General features: G+C 37.3%; 1 protein-coding gene across 6 annotated transcripts in view; it reads left to right on the top strand.

Moving 5' to 3' along the window:
• Positions 1-24822, top strand: part of HELZ (helicase with zinc finger) — a 160964-nt gene that overhangs the window by 15216 nt on the left and 120926 nt on the right. For 5 of the 6 annotated variants that reach the window (XM_079131559.1, XM_079131563.1, XM_079131562.1 and 2 more), the window contains 4 exons: positions 7112-7339; positions 9475-9511; positions 20692-20816; positions 22159-22215. In XM_079131559.1, coding sequence (XP_078987685.1) covers positions 7130-7339; positions 9475-9511; positions 20692-20816; positions 22159-22215 — 429 coding nt within the window. In that variant the 5' untranslated portion in view covers positions 7112-7129. Of the gene's footprint in view, positions 1-861; positions 986-7111; positions 7340-9474; positions 9512-20691; positions 20817-22158; positions 22216-24822 lie in introns of those variants that run through there. The other variant, XM_079131561.1, reaches the window with a different exon arrangement.

Below are 24822 nucleotides of genomic sequence, written 5' to 3'. Positions count from 1 at the left end.
TTGGTGACCAGTTTTATTTAATGTGTAGTTTGTACAGCCATTCATCACAATCACAGAAGAGTATTTCGCCCCAAAATCTTCCCTCATGTTACACCTCTTTAGCAAACCACTGATCTGATTTCTAGCCCTATAGTTTTTCTTTTCGAGACTGTCATATATATGGGGTCATACAGTATGTAGAATTTTGGGATCAGTTTCTTTTACTCAGAATAATGTTTTTGAGATTGATCCATGTAATTACATGTATTGCAAAGTTATTTCTTTTTATTGCTGAGTAATTTTCCATTGTGTAGAGGTACCACGGCTTTTTTGCCCAGTTTCTTCTTAAATTATGTTTCCAGTTTTTAGCAATTATGAATGAAGTGCCTATAAACATTCATTTACAGTTTTTAGCAATTATGAGTAAAGTGCCTATAAACATTCGTTTACAGGTTTTTGTGTGAGCATAGTTTCATTTCTCTATGATAACTGGTTATCAAGAGGGATTGCTGGGTAGTATGGTGAGTGCGTTAACTTAAAAAGAAACTGCAGGTGGGCACAGTGGCACATGCCTGTAATCCCAGTAACTTGGGCGGCTGAGGCAGGAGGATCGTAAATTCAAGGCCAACCTTAGCAATTTAATGAGACCTTAAGCAACTTAGCATGACCCTGTCTCAAAATAAAAAATAAAAAGTGCTGGGGATGTGGCTCACTGGTAAAGTGTCTGTGAGTTCAATCCCTGTGAGACACACACACACCAAAAAAAAAAAGGGGGGGGGGGGGCGGGGAAGAAACTGAAAATCTTGAGTGACTGTATTATTTCCTGTTTCCCCTAGTAATACATGAGAACCAGGCACTTGGTTCATCATTTGCTGTTACAAGTATTTTATTGTTTTTTAGCATTGCTATGGATTGAATCCCAGGGCCTTGTGCATGCTAGACAAATGTTCTACAACAGAGTGACCCCCACAGCCCAACAACATTTTAAATTTATTTATTCTAATAAGTATGTAGTGGTATTAAATTATGGCTTTAATTTGCATTTCCCTGATGGTTAATGATGTTGAATATCCTAGTGTGTGTGGAATTTTTGTTTTGAACGTCTTTTTACTTGCATATTTGCCATCGTTATATCCTCTTGGTGGAGTGTTAAAGTCTTTGCCCAATTTTTGACTGCTTTTTTTTTTTTATTGTCCTGTTATGAGAGTTCTATTTTATTTTTTGGTACTAGTGATTGAACCCAGGAGCACTCTAGCACTGAGTTGTATCCCCATACCTTTTTTATTTTTTACTTTGAGACAGGGTCTTACTAAGTTGCTGAGGCTGACCTTGAACTTGGGATTATCCTGCCTAAGCCTCCCAAGTTGGGGGAGTTCTTTATATATTCAGATACAAGTCCTTTTTCAGGTGTGTAATTTGCAAATACTGTCTTGCTTTAACTTGTCTTTTCATTCTCTTAACAGTGCGGTTCATAGTGTAAAAGTGTTTAATTTTGATAAAGTTCAATATATCAATTTTGTTCTTTTGTTGGATTGTGTTAAAAATGCATTGATTTTAAAACAAGTTTCTATTCTACAAAAGTGATAAAGAATAATTTAATAATGGTAATGTTCTCATAAGTTGACTTTTGTGGAATGGTGCAAAAATGATCAAGTGTTATCCTTTGTGGAAAGATGGTACTAATTAATATACTTAATAGACTTTGGGGCACGTAGGATTTTTACTTAACCGAAGGAGATGATTAGCTTAGAGGGGTGTGTGTGTCTTATCATTTTAGAATGGTGATCACTAATAATATGGTTAACATAGGTATGCTTTTATAAAGTGGAACTGTCTGGGAAATTAGTCTTTAACTCTGTTCCAGAATTAAAATAGTGCCATGTTACAGTCACCTTTGGTGCTTTTGGGACTGCCTGAGTTTGTTTTCTTTCGTTGGAACAATGGTAGGTTGTTTGCATAGGGTCTCAGAATTGTGTGATGCATAAGAGTGGGAGCTGCATCAGAGCATCCGAATTTGCATACTGCCCCTTTCAGTTACAGTGCAATTGTGAGTCAGTATCTTAACTCTGCTTTAGTTTCCTCATCTGTGTATGGGAACGATGACAATAACAACAGCAATAATAATAGGGTCATTTTAAGGTTGAAGTTAGATTTCATAAATGCAGTCTTTTCATCAGCATCTGGCACACTATAAATTTTAAGTAAATGCTTGTTGTTATGACTGAGGTAGCTTTATAATGAAGTTGGTAAGACAAATGCATTGGGATTATGTTCTCGAGGTAGAATAACAAAATATCACACTAAGTTATTTGTTTTCCAATGCCCACTTATTTTTCTCTCAATACTTATTATTAGTAATCAGTGAATCATGACCGATACTGTTAATAATCATGTGTATACACTGTTATACAGGACCATTACCAGCTCATTTAGAACTAATCAAATTCTACCTATCTCAGTGAGTTAGGACTCTCTTGATTCCAGTGGCCTGAAATATCAACCTAAGCTGGTAAGCTGGTTTAAGATGGAAAGAAATTTCTTGGTTCACCTAACTGTAAAGTCTAGATAACTGGATTCAGGGCTCAAGTAATATCATCAGGACCCAGTTTCTTCCTATGAGTAAACTGTTGTTTCCTCTATAGACTTCGGTTGCAGGCATGTTGTTAGAAAGATGGCTGTAGTATTTTAACCCTTGTAGCTTCTAAGATTTTAGATTCAGAACAAAAGAGCACCTGTCTGTTTCCCAGAAACCTTAGCAAAAGTTTCATGCTGTCTCATTGACTCTTATGGGGTCTTATGGGGGTCACATGTCTACTCTGAACCAGTCCCTGTGTTGAGGACTATGAGGCTCTGGTTGACCAGTTTTGGTGACATGCCACTCCTGCAATCCTGGTGAAGTTAGCTCCTCTGGAACCACATGGATTGAATCAGAGAGAGGTGAATTCCCAAGGGGAAGTCCTGGGCTTTTATTACCAGGAAAGGGAATGGATACTGGACTGTAAAACAACTAATGTCCATTGCATGGTATTAGTCTCTTTTTTATAGGTCAGCAACAGATCAGAGGAGTTAATGGATTTGGATTAGTGTCTTGGTTTCTGATTCCAGCTTTCTTGCCCATGAAGTCACATTTCTCCAAGTAAATATTTCACACAAGGGTAGGATTTTCAGATAGCTACAGTATTTTATTATGATTCTGGTGAAGTTTAGATAATTTTTAATAGGAAGAGAAATAATCAAGATAGATGGGGTAGACATCAGTAATGGGCAAATGTGTGCTTCTTCCTATAGTGTTCTTATTGTGACTGTCATTCTCTGCGCCTCTCTGTCCCCATTGGAGGGGCTTATAGGTGCGGCTTGGTTGGCGTCTGGCAGTTACTTCGAGGTAGCAGGATCCCATGCTGTAGCTATGGCTTTATCTGTGTATCCCTAGAGGAGGATGTCAACTCCACAGTTTATCTGGAGTTGTCCTCATGGGGAAGCAGTTCTGGACCTCTCACTGCTTACTGTGTATAGGCCATTTTAGCATAGCCCAAGATATTTTCTCACTTTGATTTTGACTGGCAGATTTTATTTTCTGTTAGAGAAAGCACTTTAGCTTCTTCAGAGTGTGTGTAGCAAGGTCATGCTGTGTTCTGAAAAACCAGAAGAAGCAGATGGACAGAGACCTGCCTTGTACTAAGATCCATGCTATAGCAAACTATTTGTGGAACTAATTATTAGGGCCTGATTAACAAAGATAATTGTGGTAAGACCTTTTATCACTAATTCTGAGGTAGGCACCTGAACCTAATATATCAGAGACATTAACTCTGTAAATAACATCATTTCCCTTCAAAGATCCTGAAATTAATAAATAAATTAATAACAATTCTGCCTCTAATTTCTGCTTATGTATTAAAGTTATTGAGCCCTCCCTGGCTAATATTTGGTGAAATGTTGACAGTTGTCTTTTAAAGTGCCAGTTTTAGGGTTAAGCTCATCTTTATCTGTGGCATATAAATGCATGTAATGGCTCTTCTTGCCATAATCATTGCCTGTTTATTGAGATAGAGAAAATAGGTGAAAACAACTTTTTTCAAGTAGGTAAAGTAGATACATAGGATGATATTTTCTAAATACAGTATTATGTGTTGAGATTTGTAAAGTGACTTCCACTTTATGTAAATTGAAGATATGGAAGCTTAGGGAAATAACAATTGCTAGCATTTACTGAGCACCTATTATGTGCAAAGCATTCTTTTAAGCACTTTATACATATTCATTCACTTAATCCTTACACTAACCCTAGGAGATAGGTATTTGTTGTCTCCTCACATTTTTAGAAGTGAGAAGTGGAAATACTCAAGGTTAAGTCATTTCCCCCAGGCCGTGTCCCTGATGAGTGGTGTGACTGGGGAGTTCTCTGGACAGGTCCTTTGGCTCCAAGCCTGCACTTTGCATCATCGTGTTGCATTCTTTCCCAAGCAAAGATTTTAGCCTGTGCAATGTTAGTTTTTCTTACTACTTTTTGTAATACTTGTCTAGGTGTGGGCTGGGAACTTCATGGGGAAGATTTGCTAATGGCAGGGCCATTGGTATCTGTGAATTTGTCCATCTACTATTGCTGTTCTCTGGAGAGCAAACACTGTGTGCTTGTCTTTATCAGCAGTTCTCAGCTAGTACTGAGTTTGTTCCTTACAGAGACATTTGTTAATGTCTGAAGATGTTTTTGATTTGTCATAGTCAGGATGTGCTACTGGTATCAACTGGGTGGAGGCCAGGGATGCCACTGAACACATCCTACAATGCCCAGGACAGCCCCCCACAACGAAGAGTTATGTAGCCCAGAATGTCACTGGTGTCAACTCTGGTCTGTATCCTAACTTAGTAATTATCTTGTAATGCCTTTCTCATGTGTAATGGGCAAAGTTGCTGTAGTAATACAGAAATTATTTTATATTTTTGTTTGATAATTGTACCCAAAGCAATACATGTTTTTATAAGGGGTGTAAATATGAGCTATAGCTTGAATATTTGAATTCTCTTAAACACAACTGGGAATTATAGCACACCAAGGTAGAGCTAAGCACATTTAAAGGGTAAGAATATAGTATCTAAATATTTGTTGGATTATCCTGTTAATAAAACAATTGGATTTATTCTGTTAAAAGTATTAATTTGTTAAATGTAAACATTTAAAATATACTAGTCTTTAAAATTACGAGTTGTTTTTATTTAAAATTTTCAAACTGAGAAGAGTGGAGAATATTTTATGAACCCATGTATATACTGCCTAATTCTTCTATTTGTTTGTTTGTTTTTGTGGTGCTAGGGATGGAACCCAGGGCCTTGAAAATGTAGGCAAGTGCTCCATCAATGAGCTGCACCCCTGCTGTGTACCACTCATATTCAACAAATCCTAACAAATACTGTTGAAGTCCTTTTTGAATGTTTCATTTTCCCATTCCTTCAGTATTTCTACATTTTTCGGTATACAGCAATCTCCAAAGGTGAAGGGGCCAGACCACTTCTGTCATCTTGTTTACTTACTGCTGCTGTCCTTTGGCTGCTGGCCAGCAACTCTTTCCCCTCATCCCCCACTGCAATTTTAGGCCACAGAGGACTGCAGAATAGTGAGGGGAGGGTAGAACTAGTGCCAGAGTCAAAGCTGGGGAGCCCCGCAGAGAGCATTTATGTAGGCTGGCGAGAGGTGGATGGGACAGGTGAGGAGGCCAGTGGGTAGAGTGAAAGATAGGCAAGAGCAGGAGAGTGGGAAAGGAGAAAGCAGCAGCAAACTGAGTCTGTGAGCTTAACAGAGGTGGTGGCTACGGGCCAGCTAGAGTGAGTCTTTGTTTTTTATTCTTGGTACTGGGGATTGGACCCAGGCATGCCTTACCCTGAGCTGTATCCCCAACCCTTTCTACTTTTTATTTTGAGTCAGTCTTACTAAATTGTCCAGGCTGACCTTGAATTTGCCATCCTCCTGCCTCAGCCTCCCAAGTCACTGGGACTAAGTCATGTGCCATTTTGCCTGGCAAGATTGATCGTTGAAGCATTATTATGACTGTCAACTCAGGTTTTAGTAGGTCTTTGTCCAGGATTTCTCCTGCTGTCTGGGCAACAGAGCTAGGAAAAAGCATGCTTGGATTCTCACTGTCTCTTCAGTGAGACTCTTACTGGTCTCCTTATTATAGTGGCAGTGCCTGTCATTTCTTCCCCTTCTATCTAGGTCTTCATAGGCTTCATATGTGATAGATCCTTCTTTGTTTAAAAACTTTTGGTCATGCTCCTTTGCCTATGAAACAAGCTCTTACTTCTTGTGGCATTTGACGTCACCCATGGCTTCTCTTCGTCCTCCATACCTTAAGTCTAAACTGCGATTTTTTTTCTCCCCTTGGTGACTTTGCTTGGATCCTTCTCCCTGGAAGGCTCATGTTTGCTCTCCCTGTCATTTTCATGGTGAACTCTCGTTCACCCTTGAGGCCAGCTCATGTCTTTAGGCAGATGGCATAAGTCTTATTTGTAATTGTTCACTTGTGCTTTGCCTCTCTTGCTACAATCTGACTTTCTTGAAGGCAGTGACCTCATGCTTCATTTTTGCCTTTGGGGCTGTTAGCACAGGGCCTGGAAATGTTTGCTGAATTGAAGTAATGGACATGTCTAACTTTGGTTTTAGCCAGTTTCTTAATAGGTGGAAAAAAATTCCACACTACATAGATTTTGATTTTTTGCAGTCACAGTTATTGGAAGATTGAAATTCGGAGACTGGAATTTAAAAGTTTGGATATGAAACATTTCTTCACCTTTGGTTAAAAGAAGGAAATCCTTTAAGATTTGTTTTACTTTGTAATATTCAAAGTCATGTTTCATTTATAAATTTGCCTCATTTATAAATTTGATATATCACTGATATGATCCTGGCTTATGGTTGACATTTTGACTTGGATCTTATTACAGAAGTCATAAAATATAAAAGAGAAATTTAGATTTTGTAGCATCAATAACTGCTGCTTCGTTGTAACCTTGAGCAGGAGACTAGTTGAAAGAAACTATTAAGATAGAAAATTAAACTGGTTGAAATAGGAATGGGCCTAGAATTTATAATTGCTAAGTCTTTAAAATTTCTTTCCTGTTCTTTTCTCCTTGTCTTTAGGATTTTTGTCCCTGAGTCATGGAAGACAGAAGAGCTGAAAAGTCATGTGAACAAGCATGTGAGTCACTGAAGAGGCAGGACTATGACATGGCCCTCAAGCACTGCACCGAGGCCCTCCTTTCTCTTGGCCAGTACTCCATGGCAGACTTCACAGGGCCATGTCCACTGGAGATAGAACGCATCAAAATCGAGAGTCTTCTTTACAGAATTGCCTCATTTTTGCAACTGGTGAGTTAACACTGTTGGTATGCCAATCCGGAACTGGGTAAAACAGCCCTTTTTGTCCAGTGGGGACTGCGACTTGTTATTTCTGTACAAATCAGCTAATTTTGACCTGAAGAGAGATGAGTGATGTGCCTGGTAATTGTGGAATATCTTTGATGGCAGACAACTATGTTCTTTTTTTTTTTTGGGTACTTGGAATTGAACTCAGGGGCACTTGATCACTGAGCCACATCCCCGGCCCTGTTTTGTATTTTGGAATTGAACTCAGGGGCACTTGATCACTGAGCCACATCCCCGGCCCTGTTTTGTATTTTATTTAGAGACAGGGTCTCAATGAGTTGCTAAGCACCTTGCTTTTGCTGAGACTGGATTGGAACTCAAGATCCTCCTGTCTCAGCCTCCCTAGCTGCTGGGATTACAGGTGTGCGCCACTGTGACCGGCTACAACTGTGTTCTTAAACTTGGAAAATAGTACTCATGGTGCAGCATTTTGAATTATTCACTCAAGTTAATTCCACAAGTACTTATTGAGTGTATACCATGTACTAGATACTTCCCTAGGAACTTGGTGTATGTACTGATGAAAGAGAAAGATTCCTTCTTCATGATACTTTTTCTAGTAGGGGATTAGACAAATAATAGCTACTATAAATTAAACACTGGATTAACTGCATGAAAAAAGAACAGGTCAAGGAAGATTGGGAGTAGCAGGGTTGGAGGTGGGGTTTTAATTTGAAACGTTCCGTGGTCAAGGCAGGCCTCACTGAGAAGGAGGAGGAAGGGCTGACCACGCGGAAAAGCCGGGGAAGAGCAGTACAGGCAAAGGGAACAGTCAGGCAAAGGCCCTGAGGCAGAAGCATGCCTGCCCTGTTTGAGAAACAGCTGGGAGGCCATTGTGGCTGGAGGAGGGTGTGTGTAGGGGAGAGAAAACTGTTGCTCATTCTCTGTGAGGCGCGGAGCTGTGGCAGCACTTTGAGGGGAGGCGTGGCATGATATGATTCAGTGGGAATTGTGTGACTTAGGTTGACAATAGACTGTTAAGGAGCAAGAATACATGCAAGGAGACTAGTTTGGAGACTGTTGGAGTGATCCAGGCCAAAGATGACACTCAGCCCCAAATGGTAACAGTGGTGTTAGTGAGAAGTTGTTCTTTCTGGTTGATAAGTGGAAGGTAGACAACGGTCAGATTTGCTGGGTGTGGGAGCGAGAGAACTGTCAGTCACTTGCTTCAATTGGAAGAATGGAGTTTCCTTCAGCTGAGGTGAGAAGGCGGTAGAGGGGAGCAGGTTTTGTGAGCTCGGTTTTGGACTTCTGGAGTTGGATGTGTCATTTGCTGTCCAGTGGGAGGTGTTGAGCATGCATTCAGATGTGAAGCATAGAGTTTGGGAGAGAGAATCTGTGGGATACAGGTACTAAGTAGAGTCTAGAGCCTGGGTGAGCAGAGTGTGGATAGAGGAGAGAGGACCAGGGCTTTGGTCTTGTGGTACCACAGTCTCAAGAGGTCTGGCACAAGAGGAGCCAGCAGAGCCCTCTGAAGAGTAACCGTGAGGAAAAGGAAAAGCGAGAAAGCCAGGTGTCCTGGGAGCTGCATGAAGAAAGTACCACTGTCAGAGTGGGGTGTTCACCAGGAGCAGTGGCTACCCCTGGGCATGTGGCAGTATAGCTCAGTGGGCTCATGTGAACGTAGCTGTATATCTGACTGGAGTAGGCAGAGGAGCCGGTCTACACCACAGTAGGACTAACTTCAGGAGCGGGGTAGTTCGTTTGAAACAGGTGGAACAAACAGGGTGCTGGGAAGCAGGTGGATGAGGTGATGACAGTCTGGAAATTCTCTCCTCATGGCTCCAGTTTTCTCAGTCAGGCTGTTGGCTGAGGAAGGAACCTATGGCAAGCTGAGGCAAGAGAAGGTAAGAAGTCTGTGGGGGTCTGTGGTCGAGGGAATGGTGCCAGGTGTGTGTGTGTAGGGTGTTGTGTGATCCCCCCGAGCACAACCTTAGTTCTGCTCTGCAACAAATGGATTAAATTTACAACCTGCACAACTCAACTTTGAGACAAAGCTGAGCTTCTCTTTGGTAACATCTGTGTTAAAAGCTGTCCTTGAACTACTTAATTTTATCTTGTCTCTTTTTATTTTGCAGAAAAACTATGGACAAGCTGATGAAGATTGTAGGCACGGTATGTTTAAAAATAGGACTCTTTTCTGATTGGAAGATTTTGAATTATTATTTAATTGAGCAAAATTAAGGTTTGATTTTTTTTTTCATTTGCTTATTTTAAAAAGCATTTGTAATATTAAAAACTCCCACCTTACCTAGAGACTGATGTGGATGATGCTTTCCTGCTCCTATTTATGAATGTTGATGTTTTCTGTCACCTCCCTGAGCTTTGATGATGTGTGCTTTTAAATTTTGTGTGAGTAGTTACAGTTAATAAGAGCCCACCTTAAGAACTATAGCTCGTATTGATTAAAGTATTAAGCCTGGATACATTGAAAAGGAGGACTATCCCTCCTGAAATGTTTTCATTACTCAGTAGATTTTCCTTAGAGAGAGAATGGCTAGAATGCTCTTTAGTACTTTTTCCTGTTTTCTTTTGGGCAGGAAATTGAGATTAATAAGATTCTTGTTCTCTGAATACTCACAGTGTAGGAACCCTGTCCTTCATGCTGCCATCTCACTAGAATGAGTGTAGGAGCTAGTGGGAGAGGAGTTCTGTGCCCGTTCTCACACACACTTGGTGGAATTTTTTGCACAGCTCACTGACTTGGATAATATGATGTTTCATTTATCCAGATTTGGGAGTTTGGGCTGAGGTGTTTGACATAAGTTAATTTTTTCTCTTCTTACTCTGTGTATCAACACTTTAAAAAGTATTAAGTATTTTTGTTGTAAATCTTAAAAAACTATATTAAGTGTTCCTGTGGTATATTGAACATAATTCAGCCATTCATTAAAGATCAGCGACCTCTTAGTGAACCTTGCTTTGTAGAATTGTAATGGTTTGGGAGTTGAGTAAAAGTTAGAGATGTCCTGTACAATTTTCCTTTTAAAAAAATCCCTGCTATCTTTGGACATTTAAAAAAATATCAATAGGCAAATAAAAATAATTCAAATAGAGAATTATGAATAAGGGAATGATTTCCCTTTTTTCCCTCCATGGAAGAAATCTTATTATTAGTTTGCTGTATCTTTTGCAGCTTTCTCTGTAGTGATAAACACAAATGCTTATAATACATAAATAGGGCTTTTCCTTTAAAAGTTAAAAAAAAATAATTTGTACCCTGATCACAAAGCTGCTGGCTTGCTTATATGCCAGTATATCCTGGATCCCTTTTGAAGTAAATATACTACCTCTTGTTCCTGCTTGATATTCCCTAGTGTGGGGCTGGGCTATAACTCAATGGTGTAGCACTTGTCTGTAGTGTGGGAGGCCCTGGGTTTGATTCCCTAGCACTGAGAAAGAAAAAAAAAAATCCTTTGTGGATGAGTTGTAACTCGTGAGCTTTAACTATTTTTCCACAATGATGAGCTTTTAGATGGTTCCAGTTTTCTAGTTTGTCATTATAAACCATCTTGTAATAAACATAAATTCTTTTGTATTGTTACCTTTGTTTTTGTAGTATAGTCCTAAAAGTGGGATTCCTGGGTTAAGGTGAAATACACTTACAATTTTTATAGATACATTAGATCAGTGTCAAATATACACGCCCTCAGCAATAAATGAGAATGCCCATTCCTTATAATTTCACTAACACTGAAACCTACCAATCTTGAAATGTTGCCATCCCATCCATGTCTGAGAAACAGTCCCTCTTTCTTTAATTTTCTCTTTCCTGACTAGTGAAGTTGTTACAACCTTCTCATTTTAGAGTCAAAGTTGCAGAAAGTTGACAACATGAAAAGTCACAGAAAATTAAATGCTTTTTAAAGGAACATATGGAAAAGGGTTTTGTTTTTGTGCTAATTGTATTACTGAGTATGTTAAAATTAGGTACTACTTTATAACAAGTGAATTACCAATATAGAAGTTGAATCATTTCTAAGATGAAGTGGTCATGACAAGCCTGGTCTGTGGTGTTGGAGTGTGCTGTGGAATGCAGTTTGGTAATACATTCACCCTTTTGACCCACTAATCTCATTTCTGGGATACTATCCCAAGTAAATAATCTGAAAGAAGGAAAAAATTCTACGTAGAGTGGTGTTCATTGAAATGCTGTGTGTAAAAGTGAAAAATAGGTTAGCTTACAGTAAGGGAGGAGGTTATTAATTACTTTCTATGTACTTCTTGTTCATGAAAATGTGTTAAGAAGTTGGAAAGGGGTCAGTTTTTAAAAATACAAAGCCATGTATACAGAATTGGTTGTTTGAAATAGACATGGGAATATTGGCCAAGATTGTTTTTGTAGTTGTAGAGTTGTGATAATATATGTAGTTTTTTCTTTTTAACTTTCAGTAAGATTATTTTTGTGTAAGAAAAAAATGCTAAATGGTTAGTTAGTAATAAAAAGCAAGACAAGAATCTTGGTCTCTGTTAATTATTGTACTGCTTTGTTGCACGGAGGTGCTTCCAGGGATTGCTGTGGATAGCTCATATCTTAAGTGCCCAGACCACTGACTTCCTTTGCATTTTATGTGTGGCTGGGTCTGGGGAGTGTTTTCTTACCACAGGGCTGAGGTTGCACGTTCAACACAGCTCTCGGCATGCCTCGTGGCAGCTGCCCTCTGCCTTCCTCCCTTCCTGCTTCTGACCTACTCCAGGTTAGGAAATCAGACCCGCAATCTTTGTTGTGGAATTCAAAAAATGCTTTTTAAAAGTGAAAAATTTTAAATATACAGGAAAGCAGAGGAACTAGTATCATAAGCATTCATATTCTCAAAACTAAGATTGAACAATTAATGTTTTGTCCATATTTCTTTCATTGTTTTCTTAAATAATTGTAAAGTAATCATAGACATTGACATCTACCTCTAAATACTTTTTAAAATTTATCTCTTAAAAAAATAAGGCCATTACTACATAGCTACAATATTTTGTTAACCTAATAAAATTGACAATAATTCCCTGATATTATCTAAAACCCAGTCCATAATCAGATTTACCTGATTGACCCCCAAATACTTTTATGGCTGATTTGTTTAGCCAGGAACTAATCACAGTCATAAATTTTTGAAGTTGAAATTCTACTTCAGTAAGGGAAAACAGACTCTGATACCCCAGAAAAGATGTACAAATATCATGTCTTTTTAAAAAATACTTTTATTTATTCACTTTTATGTGGTGCTTAGGATCAAACTCAGTGCCTCACATATGCTAGGCAAGTGCTGTACCACTGAGCTATAATCCCAGCCCTAACTATCGTCTTTTTTTTTTTTTTTTTTTTTTTTTTCGTGGTGCTGGGGATCGAACCCAGGGTCTTGTGCTTGGGAGGCAAGCACTCTACCAACTGAGCTATCTCCCCAGCCCAACTATCGTCTTAATTAAACAAAAAAAAAAAAAAAAAAAAAAAAAGAATATTGCTCTACATGTAATATATAGGTGAAACTTCAGCATAAACATTGGTCTTTAATAGTTTATGAAATCCATCATTAAAGTTTATTGCAGTGATACTTGACCTGTGAGGTAAATGATTCAAAATAACCAGTAGCCCCTAATAAGAGGCTAACTTATGACCTATTAAATTGATAGGTGATTGAATAAGCCTGTACTCTCCTTGAGAGAAAAAGTGTAATCTTCAATTACCTTTCTTCTCAGAAGAGTTTTGATTAAATACAGATAGTCCTAGTCTTACATTCTTGTTAAATTTTTGACTTTATGATGATATGAAAGCAGTAGACATTTAATAGAAACTGTACCTCAAATTTTGAATTTCATTTTGTTTTGGTGGTACTGGGAAACAGACCCAGGGCCTTGCAGGAGTAGGGGCACACAGCTGTAACCCTAGTGACTTGGGAGGCTGAGGAAGGAGGATTGTAAGTTCAAAGCTAGCCTCAGCAACTTAGTGAGGGCTTAAGTAACTTTGAGGAACCCTGCTTCAAAATAAACAATAAAAAGGACTGGGGATATGGCTCAGTGGTAAAGCACCCCTGGTTTAAATCCCCAGTACCTGTTCCCCCACACCCCCAAAACAAACCCGTACAGCAAAAACAACAAACCCCATGGCCTTGTGCATGTTAGCCAAGCACTCTGCCACTGAGCTACATCCCCAGCCTTAAATTTCAATTTTGATCTTTCCCTGAGCAAGAAATGTCTGGTCCACTACTGTCTGATGATGCTGGCCAGTCACAGTGAGCCTTAGCTCCCAGTCAGCTTTGGGATCATGAGTATGAGCAGTCAGTACTGTGCAGAGTGCTGTGATGTTAGGCTGTGATGTTGGGTAGGTTAGGTGTAATAAATACATATTTTCCATGATGCTGGGGATGGAACCCAGCCTTCAGTATTAGGCAGGGGTTCTACACTGGTCTGCACTCCTAGCCCTTAAATGCCTTTTGACTTAACATTATTTTCAGTTTAAAATGGGTTCATCAGGATATAACCCCTTTATTAGTCAATGAACGTCTGTAGTTTTAATGATAATTAAAAAGCTTCTTTCTGGAAAAATATTTAGTTAATGGGATAACAGTATTTAGATTATCTCAGGCTTAGGTCCCCTTAAATGTGTTATTTTATTTAATCACCTTTTGTTTCTAGATTTACAGGTGAGGAAACAGGCTTTGTGAGATTAAGTGACTGGTTGAAGAGCACAGAGCCAGTCCAGGGTGGACATGTGGTTCCCGAGTGAGGACTTTCTGCTCTGCAATGCTAGCCTGCTCCTCTTTGCCCTCCGTTGCTGCCTGTGTGTGCCTCAGGGTTTTGCAGACATAACAAATTTTGAAAATATGCAGAAAAGAGCTGTTCATTTATTTTAGAAATGAAAAAGTTGAGGTGCAGAATCACTTAATCATTAATGAGGTGGAGACAAGAATTTGTCTTCACAGTCTTGGTCCATTAAGTGTTTTATCTATTCACCAGGCTTCTGTGATATTTATGTGATACTTTTGTGATACTGGTTCAGTTCAGGGCCTTGCTCATGCCACTGAGCTACATCCCTAATCCTTTTCATTTTTTATTTTGAGACAGGGTTTATTTTTTATTTTGAGATGGGGTTTCACTAAGTTGTTCAGACTGAAGTTGAACTTGTAAACCTCATGCCTCAGTCTCCTGAGGAACTGAGATTATAGATGTACACCACCATGCCTGGCTCACCAGACTTTTAAAAGTACAGATACAGTCTGTTTACATTTCTTAATTCACTGTCTTTTAGATACAGGTACCATAACCGTTCTTTTTAGGAAATTCCCTGTGTACAAGCTTTATTTCTCCAACAAGAATTTAAACATTTTATTTTCAAATAACTATAGATTCATAGGAAGTTGCAGAGATAGCACATGTATCCTTCCTACTTTTCTCCGATTGATTATGTCTTATATGACTGTAGAATAGCATCAGAACCAGGACATTCACATTAGTACAATGAGCATGTTTGTTCTGTGTCACTTTAGCATATGTAGAGTCATGAGGCCATGAAGAATCAAGGTACGAAGCTGCTTCATCACCATGATTATCTCCCTTGTTGCTTCCCTTTATAGTCACACCCACCACCCTCCCTACCTCTACTGACCCTTGGCAACCTCTGATCTGTTCTTTATCATTTTGTGAATGTTCTATAAAAGGAAATCATACAGTATGTGGCCTTTGAAGATGACTGTTTTCACTCACTGTAGTACATCCAAGTTGTTCATGTCAGTAATTCACAGTTTTGTTCTCTAGTAGGAATTTATGGAATGGGATCGTGACTTTTACTCATTATTTCCCATCATGCTTTAAATGTTTTTTGTTTTGTTTTACCTGTGTGGGGGGTTGAACTCGGGGTCTCGTGCATGCTTGGGAAGTGTTCTACCACTGAGTTATGTCTCCAACTCTATTAATTTTAAGTAAAGTTCTTTTGTTTAAATCGATAGGAACAGGAAGTTAAATTATAGAATATTGATATTGGGATAGAATATAAAATCAGAGAAATGAAAGTTTGATATTTGAGTTAAGTTTGAGGATGATTGTCCTTTCTGTAAACTAACTTTTTTTTTTTTTTTTCCCAGTATGAGTAGATGTTTAAGGAATAGTCTTTGAACTTACGTGGACTCAGCTGTAGGAGTTTTATCTTGGTTGTATGACTAACTTTGAAATGCCTCAAAAATGTTTTAGGCATTTTCTAATTATGCAGTTACAATCATGAATGATTGCTTTTCATATATTTTGTGTTGTTTTTGACTCACGGAACACTTATTAGTGTTAATTTTATATTAACATTATATTTTTACAAGAAAGAAAATTTAAAATAAATGATACTTTGCCTTATGAATCTCATTAAATTGTACTAAAGGGCAAACTGAAAGATGATTGTAAACACTTGGAAACAGTGCTCTCGCACTTGCCTAGTGTGTGTGAGGTCCTGGGTTTGATCCCTAGCACTGCAAAAACCAAAACAAAACTGAAAAGGAAAAACCAGAGCTTTCTCCCATGGGGCAAAGAAAATAGTCAGAAGAGTAGCAAAATGCTTGTGCTTTTCTCAGTAAGCAAATTAGTGGGAAAAAGAAAAATTAGCAACTTAACCATGGAAACAATGAAGTAAGGGAGCGCCTGAGCAGAGGGTTTGAAAACGCCTTGCTTTTTCACAATCAGGATTTCTCTTGAGGGCTTACAACAGAGATGGCAAAATCTTCGCTTCTGAAACTGAGAGGGAGGCATTGAAGGAATTTTAAGATAGAAAAATACAGTTAAACAGATTTTGTTCTATGGAACAACCTTCTTAATCCAGTTACTGAACAGTTACCAGAGGTTAACTTTGCTATAATCACACAGTAAATGAATCTCCGAAGTTAGGTTCTTTATGAAGAAGTCAGAAGCACTCCAAGTAGCAAATTCTTTTTTTTTTTTTTTTTTTTGCACACACAGGCAAATATCATTTTAACAGTGCAGTAAGTAAAAAGTTTGTTCAAGCATGGCAACGAAATAAAACCCTTTTATGATATTCTGTGGAACCAGGTTTCAGTTGTTTTTATGCTTATGTCGTCAGTGTTTTAGTCTGTGATTATTTTATACAATGAGGAAATTGAGGAACACTGAAAGAAATTAGTGTTAACATTTAAACCAGAGCACTGAAAATAAACCAAGAGAAATGACCTGTGTTTCTGTAGAACGAAAGCATCCAGCAAGAAGGCACCCTCGAGTCTTCCTAGTGACCTGGAGGTGAAGGAAAGGGGACTTCCAAAAATAAGCAGATTTTAACACTAAAGCTCTCTGTGCACCCAAGGGGACTGTGAGATCATGAAGATGTGTGACAGATTGAAGAACAAATACTGAAAGGAGGAAAGTAGTAGGGATTTACAAAACAGTTTTGTTAAGGTATTTAAAGCTAGAGATAAATATTTAGAAGAGGTCTAGATAATTAATACCTAATTTTGAGTAGTGTTAGGTCTTTTCATTTTCATATGCTTTTTTCTTCCCCCCAGTACTGGGGATTGAACCCAGGGCTTAAGGGATGCTAGGCAGTCTCTACCGCTTTGCTACATCCCCAGTTTTTCCGCATGCATGTTTTAAAGGAAACATTTTTATCTGCAAAAGACCTTGGTAGGAAGGACATCAAATGCACAAAAGCTATAACCCACATGTCCAAAAGCATCTATTACAGTTAGAAGAAAGGAGAGGACAAGGGAAAGGAATGAGGTAGACAAGAATCATGTAACAAAAAAATTAGCAACAAGGACACTTGGTGAGATACTAGTATTTGCCACTGTGTTCTTATTTATGTTACACTTTTCCATACTTGTAACAAATGGCCATTTTAACCTTCAGTTAATAACTTGATTTAGGCCTTCTACTCTTTTGGAGTCTGTTTGTATACTTTTCTTTGGTGTGTGTTGTGGTGCTGGGGAGTGAACCCAGGGCCTTGTGCTTGTGAGGCAAGCACTACACCAACTGAGCTGTATCCCCAGCACCCCTGCCCCCTTTTTGTTTTGTTTTGTTTTGTTTTGTTTGGTACTGGGGATTGAATTCAGGGGCACTTGACCACTGAGCCACATCCCCAGCCCTGTTTTGTATTTTTATTTAGACACAGGGTCTAACTGAGTTGCTTAGCGCCTAGCCATTGCTGAGCCTGGCTTTGAATTCATAATCCTTCTGTCTCAGCCTCCCTAGCTGAGCTGCTGGGATTACAGGTGTGCTCCACTGCACCCGGCCTGTTTATATACTTCTATCCCCTTTCCCAATTGTATACTAGTCCTTGTGTGATGAATGAGTTCATTATAAAAAATTAAATAGGTGATATTTAGGAAAGGAATTTCAGTTTTGATTCAGTTCCTTAAGTGTTGGTTCTGAGAGTGATTTTGTCTAAGTAGTGACTGATTACACTTCATTAATAATTAAAGTATTTAGTTTTTATGATAATTAAAAAAATTCTTTTGAGAAATTTTGGAAAAATGCCTTGAATAGACTAAGCTTTTCAATAAAAAACTTTGGAAAGAACTAAGGATTTGATAAAAGAAATAACCTAATATGGGTCATGTTGCTGAAAATAATAATAAAGAATAACATTCAATATTTACTGTACTTTTAAGCTTAAGATTACCTTTCTCATTACAGGTTTTTCTACAAGCAAAAAGAATTGCATTTTAATTATTTTTTTTTCCTTGGGGGAATAGCCAAATGGCTATCTAACTGTAACTGAGGCTATTTTTTTTTTGAATGGATACTTCTTTTACTTTACTCAAGCTTTAGTACAAAGCGTTTCAATTAAGACATATTTCAAATATTAGAAAATATTCTAAAAGTTCAGAATGAAAGGGAATAAGGGACTTGAATGCAAAAACACAACTGAGGTGTAAGGTGTGCACATTTCCTCTTTTGTAACTCCTAGTAGTCAGCAGACCAGGTGTGTGCTTACAGTAGAATCTCACAGATAGTTGGTGGGAAGAGAATTTATCTGCATGAAAAAAAATTTTTTTTTGGTATTGGGTATTGAACCTAGGGGTGCTATACCCATCCCTTTTTGTTTTTTATTTTTAAAATAGGGTCTTGATAAGTTGCTGAGACTGGCCTTGAATTTACAGTCTCTTGCCTCAGCCTCCTAAGTTGCTATATTACAGATGTGTGCCACATCACCCAGTTATCTGCAAGGAATTTTAACTTTTTTTGTGTGTTTGGCACTGGGGATAGAATCCAGGGTCACTTTAACACCGAATTTTAGCCCTTTTTATTTTTTGAGACAGAGTCTTGCTAATTTGCTGAGGCTGGTCTTGAACTTGAGACCCTTCTGTCTCAGCTTCCTAAGTAGCTGAGATTACTGCTGTGTACTACCATGCCCAGTTTAATGTTCTTAAATACAGAGATACTTCAATTTTAAATTTAGTGATTCAATAAAGGATATATACATAAAAATATTTTTTGCTGTAATATTTTTAAAAGTTACAAATTGGAATCCTGGAGCAAAGGAATAGTTAATAAATGGATGAATCTACTTGTCATATAACCAATAATATGATAAATAAAAACACCCTAATAACAAGAAAAGTAATTGTATTTGCTGGGAGGAAAGAGCACAATAAAAACTGTCCTATTTCTATCAGTTACAGTCATGTAATAATTATGTAGATATTGATAGAAATTGGAGGAAAGTATGAATAATAAGTGAAAACTGTTTAGTTGAATGGTGAGATCATGATGAAATTAAAAAAAAATTTTGATATGTCAATGGACCATTAATTTATTTATGTGCGGTGCTGAGAATCAAACCCAGTGCCTCACACATGCTATACAAGTGCTCTACCACTGAGCTACAACCCCAGCCCATGATGAACTTTTATGTAGGATTTTATTAGTGTTATAATGTTATTTGTCTTTAAAAGTGAACAATACAATGAAATGACATTCAGTACAACCAAAATAAACATTCTGAACAAATCTAGTGGACTTTATTAGTCTTCTACTAATGTATAAAGGGAACATTACTTTGAAAATACAATTTCCAAAATATTTTTTTTTCAGCAAATTATTATTATTTTACAAAAGAAGTTAAAGTATGTACAAACTAATAATGGACTCTTGGACTTGGTAGTAAAGAGAAGGATGAAGATTGCCCTTTTACTCGAACCATTAGCAGTTGCTGTGAGAAGTAATCTCAAATGACAAAGCATAAAAATAAGTATATTCTATTTAGTTAGAAATGTGTGAGCCTTGTGTTATTGCATTAACTAAATATACAGATGTGCACACAATTGGGGGCATTTTTCGTGACCATTGGACAATTGGATTCTTAGTTAATCTTGCTGGTTTTGGTCAAGGCTAATTCTTAATTGCTTGGGAATATCTAATGTTGAGATTTGCAGTTTCTATTCTTCATTTTAATGGCACAGAATCTTTCGTCACTGGCAAAAATGTGAGAATTTTATTCAGCTAATAAATCTGTAATTTTAAAAGCCCTTAAGTAGCCAGGAATCATAGGTCAAACAGTAGTTTTCACTGGAGCACTTTTGTCTTTCTCTTTTTTAGCTGTAGATGGACACAATACCTTTATTTTATTTATTTATTTTTATGTGGTGCTGAGGATTGAACCCAGTGCCTCACATGTGCTAGGCAAATGCTTCACCACTGGCTACAACTTAGCCCACTTTTTTCTTTCTTTAGAGATAGTGTCTCACTTTGTTGTCTTGACTGGTCTCAAAATAACGGGCTCAGATTATCCTCTTGCCTCAGCCTCCTGGAATACCTGTGACTACAGGCATGTTCCACCATGCCTGCTTTGAGCCTTTAAAAAAAAATTACTTAAATTTTTTTCTTTTTTAATTGACAGTGCACATATTTATAAGGTACAATGTAATATTTCAAGACGTGGGATACGATATGTATATATCAGGGCAATTGGTATATCTGTTATTTCAAACATTATCCTTTCTTTGTGTTGGAAATACTAAAAATTCTCTCTGATAGCTATTTTGAAATGTACAATTTATTGTTGCCAGAAGTAGTTATCGTACTGTGCTATAGAACATGAAAAGTTTTTCCTCCTATCCGGCTGTACACTGGAGAGTTCCAGTTCTCCCCATGATCTTGATGTGATCTTAACTGGCTATAGGTTGTAGTAGGTTTGATATGTTCTTGGCACAAATTTTCTGTGTCCTTCATGTCTTGGACAGACATGAAACACCACTGCTTTCCTCATATATTTGTAGTTATTCTTTCATGTATGGAAGCCATGCTTGTGTTAACATTATAATAAAAAATATATCAAATGTCACATGGTTAATGATGCTATTCTTTGATGGCAGTGCTGGGAGAAGGACTGGCCAAGGGAGAGGGTGCCTTTCGGACAGTGCTTTGCTGCATGCAGCTGAAAGGAAAGCTCCAGCCTGTATCCACCATCCTTGCCAGGTCACTGACGGGAGAGTCCCTGGTACGTTGATAGGCTTGAAGTTTAAATGCCCGAAAACACATTTGGCTCCTTAGTTGTATTATGGGAAAAAATAGTGTGCATTTTTCCTCTTAAGTCTTTCAGAAATCAAAATTCATGAGACTCTTGAGGAACTCTCTTCAGAAGCTCATTTTTTTTAAACAAAATTATGTTTAATTATTGGATTCTATTAACTTGCAATAATATATTTTAGTATCACGGTACTTATAAAATACTTTAAAGTATAGGATCACTAAATGATTTTCTTTAAAAATATAATTTAATATAGCCTCTAAGTATCTTTGGGTTTTAAAATGCTAGATATTTATATAAATCATATATATATTTATATATCTTTTCACGGCAAAGATATATATTGGGAATTGGGAAAGTACTTGATAGATTGTAAGTTATTGACCCCTTCTCAGGGTAATTTAGTCATTTTCTAAGGGAGTATGTGGTGAATTGTTTTTTTCATTTGTCAATGCTGATTTCACATGCTTTACAACTGATTTTAAAAGTAAAATGTATTATTAATATAGCAAAATTACTTATTTAGTTCTAGATACATAGTTAAGAGTATCTTCTTTAAATCAAGAATCCTATGCTTAAAGGGCTTTTCTGCATAAGCTAAACATTTTACAGTTGTATCCACTGGGCTTTTAAATTTATAACTAATAAAAAGTAATTTGCTTATAAATCTGAAGTGAAATTTGAATTTCAGAAAGGTGAATATTTTCCTTCAATAACCTCATTATTGCCATTTTTAAAGCAGTATGATCATTTTATGTGAATTTATTGGAGTCATGGATAACTGAGTTTACCATTTTTCTCATATAAAACCATTAATTCTAGGAAAAAAAGTAAAATTTTAGGTTTTTTTAAATTAACATCATATTTTGCTGTACAGGGATACCTGTGATGAATTTTTTATTGAATTAATTTCAAACTCTTTTTTTAGAAGGCTTCAGAGTTTTACTTACCAGGACATGCATGCTGAATTAGTTTTTCCTGTTAACCTTCTTACCTTACCCCTTATATGTGTAGTTCTGTTACCAGCATTAGTGACAGTCTGAACGAGGGATGAGGATAATGTTTTTTACATAAACTTAAGAAATGATGGAGGAATTCGGAGCTCGGTTGCCATAGTAAAGAATGAATATTCTGATTTGTCTGTGGCTGTGGCTCAGTGGTAGAGGGCTTTCTTGGTGTGTGTGTGAGGGTCCTAGGTTCAGTCCTCAGCACTACAACCAACCAATCAACCAAATAAACAAAAAGAAAAAGAAAAAGAAAACAAAAAAATAATCTTGTGCTTAGTTTTCTCTTTTTTATTTCACCCTTGCAGAATGGGATGGTAACAAAAGATTTGACAAGATTAAAAACTCTTCTCATGGAAACAGAGGTAAGTCAGTTTCAGGAATCTCTTTGGAAGAGTCTGACTCTGGCTGGTGAGCATTGGGTATTAAAATTTGGAAAATCACTGTGGCATCAGCCAAGCAGGCAGGACTATAAAGGGGCACGGTGGGACCTTCCATCTCCCTGTAACTCAACTGAGTCCTGTCCTAGGAATGTTGCTTTTTCTTATGTCTACTGCATTGCATGTCTTCTGTTGTGTTCCTAATTCTTATTGACTGTCTGGTCCCCAAATAGAAAAGATGTTTGGGAAATTTTAATTTTTAAGTACTTCTGGCTGTTAGAAAATGCTACATTAAAAAATGTGATACTATAAAAATAAAATAAGATAATCTATATACTAAAAGCAGAGAAATTCTATGACTTAATGGATTAGTTTTAGAGATTGACTTTAGGAGACAAAAATGATGTGTATCAAAGTAAATGGTGAACAAAAATGTGCTTCAGTGAAGGACTTGAAACAGTGAAGGACCTGTCCCTGTTGTTGACAGGCACATAGTTTTATTAGTCCCACATTTCTATTCCTCATCCAAGTATATAAAAGCATTTTTATTTATATATCATTTTAAAAATAGCCATTTTGTCAGCTTTTATCATAAGTGGAAGCCCATGCAAAGTGAGTATTTGATTTGGCATATTTTTTCGGGAATTGAGTACCTGTTATGTGCTAGGTACTATATGCACGGTGCTGGGGATACAGCCTTAAATAAGACACCCATGATCCTTGCTGTCTGGGAAGTTGAAGTCTTGGGGAGGAGATTGACAACAAGTGAATTAATTAAACAATTGTAGGTATAGTTCACATCAAGGGGAAAGAATTAGCTTTTCTGTTGGAAAAAAAATCACTGAAGCAGGTGGCCAGGAACTGAGACAGTTAAGCTGAGGTGTTGGTCTCCAGGAGGGTGCTACATCCAGGGGAGAAGGTATGCAGATGGGCACCAGCCTAGGCCCCTGTGGTTTCCTTTCTCGTTGCAAATCTAATAACACATCCCAGCTAAAACCAGCAGCCAGCAAAGAAGACAGTTACGAATTTAAAAGCTGAATGAAGAAACTGTTTCTCTGTCAGACATTTTTTAAAAAAAAAGTCACTTTTTTTGTCTTATGTTACCTTACTATGAATTAATCAAGAATTAGGTCTTATTAATTTCAAAGCCATTTCCTTTGTTATATATCTGTAAGTCTTTAATTTCTAAGAAATAACAAGATAGTTATAAATGTTTGAGACTTTGAGAATATAAAATAAAATGACTTTTCATTTTATCAAGATGTTTGGCTTTGCTCTTCTCTTTCATTGCCTTAACTGAATTAACAGCTTTATATCTGGTAATAACCCATACATATATTAAAAATTTTATTTTTAAGCCAGGTATGGTAGTGCATGCTTGTAATTCCAGTGACTTGGGAGACTGAGGCAGGAGAATCACAAGTTCAAGGCCAGCCTCAAACTTAGCAAGATTCTGTCTCAAAAATAAATAAAAGAAAAAGGACTGGAGATGTACTTCAATGGTAAAGAACCTTTGGGTTCTATCCCCAGTACCAAAAAGCAAAATAATTTTTACTTTTAATGTTTATAATCCTGTTATATGTAAGGACACAAATATCACTTGACTCCTTTATGTTATGACTATACCATTAGAAGAAGGGACTTGAGTTTTGTTTGTAATTTCTTTTCTATCTAAGCAGAGTAATATTCTTTTTGGTTGGTGAACTGATAATAAAAAAAAAAAAAACCCATCTTGAAAAAAAAATGAATGCACCCTGCTTCCCTTACGAATATTTGCACATAACACATTTAGAAATAACAGCAATTTATTACTTAAAGATTGGCCCGAGCTGTTATTTAACTTGTAATTGCTAGTGGATAAGGATCAATTCTTGGAACAAAAGCCTGATTCATAAGAATAAAAACAATAAACATTCCTTAGTGAAATTTGAAGTGTCTAATCAATAGATTTGATTGTGAGTTTGAAAGAGGTCTAGCAGTATAATCTTTGGCTGCTTTCCCTGAAGTGTCAGTAAAAACTGAAGATCATAAACTAACTGATAATTGCCCATCTGTTTGGGGGGTCTAAGCACATAAAAAGACTGTTTAAAAAACAAACCTCGGAACCTAAAAGCCAGGATAGCCAATAGTCAGTCAGGCCAAGCTTCATTTTACCGGTGCTCCTGGTGAGGATGTTCCCTTCTCCCATGAGCACCCGCTGCATCAGCACAGGCTCAACTGCTGGCTCATGGTTGTCTCATGTGCTAAGTGGAATGCACCATGTGTTTGTCCTTTTCAGCAGTTACAAATGTTTTAGATTTATTTTATGGCCCATTCATTGCCATTGTTTCTTTATGCATTTGGTAAAGTAATATTGATAAATTTTAAAGAAGAGGTCTTAATTGCCAACATGGTATGTGTTTTGTACATGTACTGTGGAGAGGTTTTAAGTGTGTGCTAAGGTACATGGAATACTGATTTATTAGCACAAGGTACTGAGATTTTTTTTTTCTTCCAAGAAATAGCTGTCAAATCTCAAAGTTAAGATCTAAATGTGAAGTTTACTAATGCATTATTGAACCTTAAATCTGCAGCACAATCAGTGTAAACATG

Source organism: Sciurus vulgaris (assembly GCF_902686455.1).
Source record: "Sciurus vulgaris genome assembly, chromosome: 3".
In the NCBI taxonomy this organism is placed as follows: Eukaryota; Metazoa; Chordata; class Mammalia; order Rodentia; family Sciuridae; genus Sciurus; species Sciurus vulgaris.
This window is presented reverse-complemented; position numbering and strand designations above follow the sequence as displayed.